Here is an 11,221-nt window from a genome sequence, read left to right on the forward strand (position 1 = left end):
TTCTTAAGCCTATTTTATGTTTTTGTTTGTTCACCATGTAAGGGATATCCCATAAGACACCTTTTGTCCTGCTTCGATACAATATTTTTGTATTGCATACCCAAATAATCTATATTTCTAAAGACATGAGCATATATAGTTTTGTTTCTGATCCACAATAATCTGTAAATTTTGTACTAAGCTCACACAGATTTCCTATCAGTAAAGCTACACTGTTTCAAATAAAACGACTGAACGATATTTTCCTGGACAAAAACATTTAACCTTGAGCAGTCAGCCAACGTTTTCTTGGTCAGGGAACTCCAAGCTAACAGCAATCCACATGTCATCATCAATGGGTAATGGGATCGCACCAGGAGGCAATTTCATGTCAGATGCACGAGGGTACACCATGATCCTCTTGCATAGAAGTGAACAGCCACTCCTTACAGAGGGCAAATGAGCCCTTTGGTCAATCACTGAACGATCTGAATCAGAATCTGCGTCAGACTCCTCTGAGAAAGGGTCTCGAAGATGTGCATAGATTTCATCAGATTTCTTGACAATTGGACTTGCCCTTTCAAGGTCTTCTCCAGGTGGACTTGAATGGCCAGGGCCGTCTTCGTTATAAGCTAGAGTTGAGCTGGATGCTCCAGTCTCTAGCTTCCCTTTGCCTGCCACAGATATCCAAATGTTAAAGAACATAAATAAGAAAACATAGATCTAGAATTGCAGTGATTTACCAAGACAAGGACAAACCTGATGTAGGTTCAGCAAGCAACGGGACTGACATTCGTGGGGAAGTTGAATATTCCATGGTTTCTTTGACACGAGTTGGAGTTCGACTGGATGCTCCTGTCTCTAGCTTCCATTTGCCTTCCACAGATATCCGAATGTTGAAGAACATAAATAAGAAAACATAGATCTAGAATTGCAGTGATTTTCACCAAAACAAAGACAAACCTGATGTGGGCTCTGAAAGCAACGGGACTGACATTTGTGGGGAAGTTGAATGATCCATGGTTTCTTTTTGACTGGATGCTCCGGTTTCTAGCTTCCCTTTGTCTGCCACAGATATCCAAATGTTAAAGAACATAAATAAGAAAACATAGATCTAGAATTGCAGTGATTTACCAAAACGAGGACAAACCTGATGTGGGCTCTGGGAGTAATGAGTGTGACATTTGTGGGGAAGATGAATGATCCATGGTTTCTTTGTCTCGAGCACGAGTTTGACTGGATGATCCGGTCTCTTGCTTTTCTTTACCTGGCACACATCCAAACTCCAAATTTGGATACGGGATCAAACAAGTAGAGAATTGGACACAACAATGTAAAAGAACGGTGTCGTAAACACAACTCTGTGCTAATAAACTCAATGTATTAGGATTTGTGTTGATGCTGTATTCTTCACATTATCCTCCCCATATGCCAAGTTTTTCACAGTGAGAACAGAGTTGATATGAGAAACATTTTTTTCATGCAAGTCAGTTGACTGTAAGTTGCACTTATCGGGAGCTTCCCTTGTGATAGCCAATTTACTAGCTAAAGCAAGAAGATAATACATTACAAAAAGGAAGCTAAATTTTTCTTAGCAGAACCAAAGCCCCAGTCCTTGGAGCTGAAGGATTGAAAAACGGCCAAGCTTGCTCACCACTGAGAGTAGCTCCATGGTGCCCAACCTAAGATCATTTCATCAGAAGAGGCCCATAACTAACAAATTATGCCATGAAATGTGGGGCAAGCCAGGTCAGAGTTATTGGCCCTAACTCATGCAAACTATTCGTGTGGCAAAGTCCAGCAATCAAGATGCATTATCAATCTCATTTCAAATTGTATCAGACGTAAGAAGTCCGAGGCACACCTGCATTTTCTCTTCTTGGGTACTCTGATCTGAACTCCGGAGGCAGTACAGGGTTAATATTTGATTTCAAGTTCTTGTTCAAATCTAAGGATGTCATTGATTGGGAATGAAGTGCAGTATGCTCCTGGGCTGCGACTTCCATTTGGTCAACAGTGGAACAAAATGCAGGTAGAACAGTTCGTCTACCTGAAAATATGAGGTATCACATGTCAGTAAAGTGTTACACATCACTGTGAGTAGGATACAAACAACCAGTTAAATATACTATTTTATTTTTGAATGTTGAACCCCATAACATGTAAAGCTTGAACTTAAGACCTGGCACCGGAAAGCACCTGTTGAGCCAAAAGCCCAATCCAAAAATACGTCAACGTATCTTGTTATATACAACAATTTCAAAAGTAGTTGTTATAGATAACAAGATACGTTGACATATTTTTATACATATAACTCGGTATGAGTAGTAGCCTGTTTTGTCAGGGATCAGATGCCCTTCCTATTCCTCAATGTTTCAAATCTACATCCTCACTAATGCCGGCAAGGACCTTTCCAGATCTGATGGAATTGACGCTGTTATGCAGGTAAACCATCCTTCGTAACCCTCATCTTCCCCTTGACCTATTTAAGCTCCCAAAATCTATTGAATTTCTACAAACTTTTCATTTATTAAGGTTAGGCTCTTGACAACAAAGATTTATACATATTGGTTACGAGTTTCACTTCCATACAAAACAGATAAAATAAAGAGCTTCAAGAAATTAACATATAGGAGCTCTGGAAGAATGCAATAGATGACCAAAAACAATACCCAAAAGTAACTCTTGCCATACATACAATTTCCAAAAGAAAAACCTGATAAGCATAACCTATCAAATAACAGGTAAGAGGTAAACGTCGTTACTGTTCATAATGGTGTTATTGAATTGAAAGCTATGTCATGAAGCACTTGAAAACTTGTCAAAAAGACTTACTCTCTTTAAGTTCAAACCAAGCGATTTTTGCAGCGCTCATCTCAGCCTTCTTCTTGGTTTTTGCAGGTATGCCTCCAAAAAGTTTACCATCAACTTCAACAGTAGAACTGAAGGTTGGAATATGAGATTCACCAGATGAGGTTGTCTTATATACAGGTGTGACAAAACCTTCTTTCTGACACAACTCCTGTAGAAGATTTTTGTGGATAACAGCTTCTTCCTATACACATAGAGAAACATCCTCCCCGTCAATGACATGAAACAGATTTCACCTAGTGAGTAAATTAAGTGGGATCAGTGGACATCATGAAGGAAGATGGCTAATAGGCCACTGAAATATAATGCAAGGACTGCAATGGTCCCGGTCACCACATATGCCTGGCACCATTTTATTGGGTAAAACTCCTTATGAGACAAAATCCCAATTAGATAATAGATTAAAATAGAGAATGTAATGCTTTCTATGAATGGTCTACTAGCATTAAGGAGATAGGACCAGATTAGAATCCACATGAAACATATCTTGTAAAATAGGAGGTTGACCTTATTCACATGGTTAACCAAGAAATAGTGATGCTTACCTCATGACTTCCCTGTGACATTGACAGAAAAGCAGCTTTTGCAGCAGCATGTTCTGCTTCCTTTACTGTTCTGAAAAACCCAGGACTCTCATAGGTTTGTTCACCAACAGTAACCGAAGCTTTAAATTGGCGGGTAAGAGGTGTGCTTTCAAGATTACAAACATATTTAGGCAGGCCCAAATTTTTCTTCATGGCAAAACTCTGCAACTGGTTCTTATATAATTGCATCTCTAAAAGAAGGATGCAAAACATAAGCCACATAAATGCATCAGCATTCAGATGTAGCCAATAAGCAGAATATTGACCATTTCAAAGTACAAACTACTTGTGCAAAAAAATAATGAATCAACATTAAAAAACTCATATTTTCTAAATAGTCTTAATAAATTTTGCCTTTGCAATGGCTCATTTTTTAATTCAAGATTTCATGAATCCTTCTGCTGTGAGATATTTGTTAAAATTTCACAATAGAAACAGAAAAGTTATCATTGGACAATTAAAAAATGCAAAAAATTCACAACTGCAACAATAGAAAGCATGTGCTTGCATAATAGTAGTACTTCCTTCAATGAGGGAAAAACAAATAAAAAATAAAGGTCTGTCGTTCCTCTTTGTAAGATTCAGAACGGTTCACTGAAAGTATGTTTTCGTATAAAAAGAGTTCAGCTTGAAAACTTTTTTTTGTATGTGTATTACTTTGAGTTTCAAATTAAAACAACATAAGACCAAAGGCTAATTCAGTGCTTGTTTAAAATTTTCTGGCCAAGTATGTAACAATCATAATTATAAATGATCAAATTTGGTCTCTTTCTACTTTCAAAAGTGCTTAAAATTTTGTTTATATTGCACCTAAACCCAATTAACCTCTGACCAAAAAAACTAGGTGTCGCCATCTAATAAGATAACAACAAAGAAAAGAGAAAGTAAACATAATAGATGCAAAGTAATAGGTGAGGGTCAACCACCAGATTCCATGGTTTCTCCAACAGGAAACTGGGAACTATGTGGAACTTGAGATGAGTCTTTAATAATTGCTGAGTCATCCAACTTTTTACTAGATTCGCAAGGACCTAAACCAATCAAATAATGAGAAGGCAACATTCAAATAGTTATTCAATACATTTAAAGAGGACAAAAAGTACACAAAAAGAAATAGATGAAGTTTTGGAGTCAGACACAGACTTCCAATTTCCACATTCTCACCAACAATTGAGGTATTTCCATTGGACTCAGAATTACTTGAAACTTGAGACAACCCTTCTACAATTGCTGAGGCACTCAACTCATTGCTAGTACTAGATGAACCTAATTATCACATCGAGCAACAAGACAACATCAGCAGTAAGTTAAACATCAAACATGTCAAGCCGCATCCAGTATACATCGAATCAAATTTCACAAGATAGACTAAGACCTGCAGTTTTTAAGATTAGAATAAGACGATCTTTGAAAATGAGACTAAATATGTGCTCATTTTGTTTACCACAAGAACAGTCAAAACCAATTTATATATGTACCTCAAGAATAAAAGTGTGGTTTTTTTTTTTCTTCTTAAGTGCGAATTCAAAAGAAGGATAAAAATTCAAGCCTTTTTTTACTATTAAAGCTTCATATCCTAAATAAGAGGCACCAGTTCCCTGCCCAACCTATTCAATCATAGTTCCATAAGACGCATAATTATCAAGCAAATATATGGAGGCAAAAATCTGCTTCAACGCACACCACGAAGGCATAATTTGATGTCTAAAGTTCAAACAACAGATTTTTTTCCACTTGCTCGATGAAAATTTAAAAAAGAAAATCTGGGTGACATCCTAGAAAAAATAAGCATTAAAAATTATTAAGATAGGAACTTAAAAATAACAGAAACTACGGAAAACCATTACAGATTCAAACCAAAAGAAGTCATAGAGTCAGAAAAATTCCAAAATTACAGATTAAAAGATCGAAATCCAAAAAAGGAGATCAAATACACCAAAAATGCCCCCATTTAATTTCTCAGAATCCAAATATCCAAAAAAGGAAAAGTTAAAAGTTATGCAAATACAGGAAGGCGAGGTAGAGCCAGTGGAGGATTCTTGAGGAGTCGTGTAGTGGCGGAAAGCAATCTTTGCAACCTCATTTTGAGCTTCTTTGGACGACTTGCAGGAAGCCACCGTGTGAAATGAGATGCCATTAACGGTGACAGTGGCTGTGAAGTGAGGGACATGATCGGGCCCGTCTTTGACGATAGAGTAATTGGGCAAGCTCCACAAATTCTGATGGCAAAGCTCTTGCAAGCGAGACTTATGCATTTTGAAATTTCCTCTTCCTCACTCTCTCACTCTTTCTCACAAAGCACCCATTCTTATTGCTGTCCGCCTTGATACATACAGTGAGACCCCCTCAGCCCGAAGGCTTTGAACCGAACCGGAAAAAGTAAATCGGGTTGGATTTTTTTTTTTTTTGTGAGAAGTAAATAATTCAAGCATGCAGAAATAATAATTTAAAATTTTAACCGATCTTTTTGTATAATCTCTCATTTGCGACAATTTGTAAAATATTTAGTAAAATATAAAAATACAATTAATATACCTGACTGAACCTGGTTCTTGAAAACCCAATGCAATGTGTTGACCAAAAAGTTAAGATTTTATATCAACAAAGAGCTTGGTCCGACAAAAGGTTAAGAAGATAGCTTTGCTTGCATGCATTCCTCTTATTATTTCCATAGAATAATATTCGAAGCTTTCATAGAAAGAAGGATACAGGGGGTGGCTTCGAATCGAGCCGGCTCAAGAGTGGCTAGGTTGGATTCAGTATACCTGGATCTCGATACGGCTCGTAAGGGGGGGACGTCGAGCCCCTCCCGTCCTCCGCTTTGGCCGCCTCTGTCGTCGTCGACAGCTCCTCGTCGGCCGCTACATCCCCTTCCCTCCAATTTCTTTGCCTCTGTTTCGATCCCCATCGCCGATGACAGGTCCTCGCCGGCGCCATGCCTTCGCTCCTCGTCGTCTTGGCAAAAAACCAAAGTCCAGAGAGAGTCAAAACCTAAGTTGGCAGAAATAATTTCACCCCCCAACCACTGCGTGAAACGATTTCTTTCAGACGTGCGAGATCATAAATAAGTAAAAAAAAAAAAAACTCTTTATTCCTCGTGGCCCTTGAAGAAATTGAAAAGACATTTTAGTATAAATACGTTTCTAGATACTATTAGTGGTTTTTTCAATAAATGTTGAAAAAACATTTTTAGTAGAAATATAGGGACTATTAGTGCGTCATATTTTTTGGAAACATTTTTTTAATTAGAAATTCTTATTAAAAAATTATATAATTTTCTAAGTAAGATTTTGTTGCCAAGATGGGCTAGAAAACTGTATAGAAAATTTTTGAATAAGTATTTGATAGTTGATGCTATAATACTTTTAGCATGAGGCAATTTTTATATTAATTTTGTGTTTGACATTTTATTTGATTAATAATTTATCGATATGTATAGTAATATATTAGATTGATTATTAATTTTTATTCATTTTCCTAGAAGAGGCAATAAAAGGTCCATTTAACTTTCCTAAGAAAATTTTAAAATACCTCAAGGTTGTCACAAAAGGCAGCAAACAACAGTCAAAATTTATTTCTTAGTATAAAGTTTCTACAATCATTTACAGAATTTTTTTAAGCATACGGTTGCTCTCCCAAGCTTCATTAAGTTGGCCCATCTTCGGTGCTTGGAGTAATAAAAGATTGCTAAAAGAAAAAAAAAATAAACTAAATGAACTAGAGACATGTGATACCATAATCAAATTGTCTGAGAAAACTCCAAATTTTTGGGCTCAGATTTTACTCTTAATCTTCTCTTATCTTCACCTTATGTACATCTTATTATAAATAATTTGCCTTGTACAAGAAATTATTATAAATAATTTCTAGCACGCGGAAATGGCATGTCAAATTTACACGAATCCGTTAACGAGAATTATGGATTACGATGTGAAAATCCAGAGTACCATCAAAGTAATAACAACAATAAACAGGGATTAAAATAGTCCTATTAGTGCACCGCTATGGCAGAATTCACTTTCTTTGTAGAAAGTCCTTTAAAACGTTAGTGGTAAAGTCACGATGGAAAATACATTACCTAGAGAATCAGGATCACCCTGTTCTCCATAAGGCCTGTCAGTGCATTGTGTAAGTGAAAGTGAATTCAATATGAAAATCTGAGTACCATCAAAATAATACCAGCAATAAGTGGGGATTAAAATAGCCATGTTAGCGTATAGTAACCGTTAGGCGAGAATTCACTTTCTTTATAGAAAGTCCATTAAAACGTTAGGGTAAAGTTAAGATGGAAAATACATTACCTAGAGAATCAGGATCACCCTGTTCTCCATAGGGCCTGTCAGTGCATTGTGTAAGTGAAAGTGAATTCACTTTCCCCAATGCATTGAAGGCCCTATCCGAATTTTAAGTCAATTTTTTCCTTAATCTTTTTTGAGCTGCTAATCTTGGTTTGACTAAGTTTCTTATTTATTTTCAAAGTTTAGTGCAAGACTATAACAACTTGAGTATATTTCCTCAAGTGTTTCTTTTCTTTGATCTCTCATTACATGAGTTTAATTTCCTTTTTTGATAGAGTCTATAATTTTGTAAATTAGAAAATCTTGTTTAATAATTCTAAATTTTAAATATATTTATCCTAAATCTCCCTTATTCTTAATTTTTTTTGTCCCAATTAAGTTGTGTTGAAAAATAATGGGTTTACATGAGAATTCTATTTTTAGAAAGTTTCTATTATCATGTTTCATCTAAATTTTTTTTTTTTTGTTGAAGTTTTTTTTTTAATTTTTCTCAATCAAACATATTCACAAAGGAATTATTTGAGTCAAAATTGTTCACTTTTACTCTACCTATTGGACTAAAAGTGCCTCCTTATTATTTGGAAGTATGAAGAGTTGCATTTCGTGTGAAATATGAGAGTCGTTATCTTTTTATTCACACCCTTAATTCCTCAAAGTAATTTCTTCAATTTATATTTTTAAAATCATTTTAGAACAATGTATATAAACCTACAACTTTCAAATGTCAGAAGTGCACACAAAATCCAATTTAATTCAATTCTTTTATTATTTTTATCCAAGTGACATTTTTTATTTACCCTTGTAGTTGGAGTTGATGAAATACGGAAAGTTAGACCTTTAAACTGTTAAGTTGTGGAGCCTAATTAACGCCTTATGCTAAGTTGGTACGCGGATCCACGATATATTAACTATTGTATCATTAAGAGCAGTTTGAGAATTTCATTATTGTATTGTGGTTGCACTAATTTTTTCTTTATATTTGGGGGTGCCGCTATTAGGGTTTTATCATCATCGGAGAAGGATCTTGAGTTGCGACCTAAGAGAGGTTAGAGAAATAAAACACTTGTAAGTGTGTGCGATTTCTCTTGTAAACTATTTTCATCTTCATAGTGGATTACTGCAGTGGCTGAAGACAGGACATAGTCTCTCCTTGAGGTGAAACTATATAAATTTTGTTGTATTTTCGTGCTTGTTTTTTCAATCTTCATCGATTATTATTATTGTTCTTGTTAGTTTGGAATTAGGGCGTCTAATTCCTAACATAAACCTATCACATACTAGAGTGATCCAACCTGACACCCATATCTTAAACTAGGCCATATTTAAATAGCCAAAAAGAATCAATTTATTATCCAGAAAGAGAAGTTGTAAACTTATGATCACATCTCTCTTCATTGATAAGTGAAATAGATAGTATAATTTCACAAGAGAAGGTGAACCGAAGAAAGGAAAAGAGTTTATGTTGTTGAAGCTTAGGAAGGTGGATGAACAGTGATTGAAAACTTCATGCCGCTATCGCAGTGCAATGCAATGCCACAGTAGAAGTAACGGTTGCCTGGTTTATCAAGGTTCACTACTGTGTGCCCATCGTATTGCATGTCAATCATATCATCCTGTGTACATTGTTCAAAGTCTATCCGACCCACTTCTATCACATTATCGGATGAAGGAGTGTAGTTGAATACTGTAATTAAAAAAATGTGCAAGAAACGTTTCATTTGGAATAGGTGACTCTTGATAAAAATGTCATAGCATTTGATAAAATGATGTAGGATATATTATCATAAGTTAACCAAACAAACATATCCAAGTTTGGTGTAACCGATTTTTAGTTTAATCAAGAAATTTAAATTTGATAGCTTAAAATTATTTTTTTATTATTTTCGATTTATGTTATATATGTCTCATGCATTCAAGATGGGTTTTTATTTTGATTTTTTTATTTTTTTTATTTTTAAATGGTATAATAGAGATAATGACAACATTGTTTCAAATCAAATAAAGGAAATGATGTTCTTCTAAGGAAGAAAAAGTTGAATGAAGTCAGGTTTAGAAGGAATTAAGCCATGCTTCCTTTCCCTTTTTTAGTTCCATCGAAAACAATTTTCCTTTCTTCAAGAAACAAATAATTGTATTTCTATCATTATACTTTGTCAATGCCAATGAAAACTACCAAAAACATTGAAAATAAGGAAATAAAAGACCTAAGAATGGTTCTCTTTTCTCCAAACAAAAGGCTTCTAGGGCTTGTTTGGAACCCACAAAAAAGAAAAAAAAAGAAAAGAAGAAAAAGGGGAGAGAAATATATTTTCTGTTGTTTGACAGTTGAGAATCATTGGGAGAAAAGAAAATAAAAGATAAAATCACTTTAATAATTTTCTCTCTCTCAAAAAGAAAAAAATAAAAATAGAAATTTTGATTGAGAGAAAATTTTAATCATCAAAATTTTAAAATATTAATAAGTTTATTTTCTTTTCATTTTCAACTTGTATCTAAATAAGAGAAACTACATTTTTCTTCTATTTTCTCTCTCATTTTCTATAGGCATTCAAACAAGAGAAAATAAACCCTTTTTTTTATCTTTTTCTTTTTCTTTCTTTTCTCTCAACTTTCTGTGTTCCAAATACAACCCTTGTTTGGGATCTATTTTTCTATTTTACACAACTATTTTTTCTAAATTTTAGAGCTTTTTCACAAAAACCTAAGAAAAGCAAAAAATTAAAAAAGTTCGAATGTAGAAATATATACTTTCAAATTTAAAGAAATAGTTTTGTTAAGGAAAAAAAACGAAGGCAATCCAAAAAGGCATGATAATGAAAATAAAATAAAATTCATCCATATGATAGTTGAAACGATTTGAATCGAAAACAATATAAAAGAAGAGATTACAAAAAGTTTTACATATATCATATAATTTATTTTTTTAAAATCTGATTTATATGTGGAAGATTTATTGGAATTGATCTTGTTCTTAAGCATTGAACTGTAAAGATCAAAACATAGAACATACCCAACTTGTCACCCACTCTGAACTTCCTTTGGTGAGACCACAGCTGGTAGTAATGTTGGGTTGGAGGAAAGTTCCACCCGTTTCTTCCTCCCACAACATGCTCAGTTGCTTGAGCCAAGGCTACCAAGAGGATGACCATTGATGAGATGACAATGAAGGATCGAGAGGCCATTTTTTCCAAGGGAAAGGTACAGAAGAAGATGGTTTCTTCTTCTTCTTTCCCCCTCAAATGGAGTTAACGTAAGAAGATACTGAAAGTACGAAGAAAATATAACCAAAAGAGCTTTTATTTATACTAATTTTCTACTATTTTCATGGTCAACATTTACTATTATCGATGACTAATCTCCTCCACAACTTCTGCTTATGACTCATGTAAGAGATTGAAATGGTCTAAATCACAAAGGATTTCCATTCATGTGTGTGATCTTGGTTGCATTTCTCTCATCAAGCTAAAGGGGAGACTGTGGGAGTCAATG

At 34.7% G+C, this 11,221-nt stretch overlaps 1 protein-coding gene across 2 annotated transcripts; it reads right to left on the bottom strand.

The window, feature by feature from the left end:
- Positions 1 to 73: 73 nt before the first annotated feature.
- On the bottom strand, positions 74 to 5,711 carry LOC137951702 (double-stranded RNA-binding protein 1-like). 2 transcript variants are annotated; one of them, XM_068798554.1, is made up of 10 exons: positions 5,443 to 5,711; positions 4,599 to 4,700; positions 4,361 to 4,465; positions 3,396 to 3,625; positions 2,815 to 3,034; positions 1,844 to 2,029; positions 1,130 to 1,246; positions 943 to 1,044; positions 739 to 855; positions 74 to 653 (listed from the first exon to the last, which is right to left on the bottom strand). In XM_068798554.1, the coding sequence occupies exons 1-10, from the start codon at positions 5,687 to 5,689 to the stop codon at positions 274 to 276; spliced, it is 1,806 nt and encodes a 601-aa protein (XP_068654655.1). In that variant the 5' UTR covers positions 5,690 to 5,711; the 3' UTR covers positions 74 to 273. The 2 variants fall into 2 exon arrangements, with proteins under 2 accessions (XP_068654655.1, XP_068654654.1); XM_068798553.1 differs by having other exon boundaries at positions 4,578 to 4,700.
- Between the last annotated feature and the right edge of the window lie 5,510 nt (positions 5,712 to 11,221).

Source organism: Aristolochia californica, unplaced genomic scaffold (genome assembly GCF_029961685.1).
Source record: "Aristolochia californica isolate CCGP_79_NKW_82.1479 unplaced genomic scaffold, dmAriCali1.0.hap1 SCAF_15, whole genome shotgun sequence".
Classification (NCBI taxonomy): domain Eukaryota; kingdom Viridiplantae; phylum Streptophyta; class Magnoliopsida; order Piperales; family Aristolochiaceae; genus Aristolochia; species Aristolochia californica.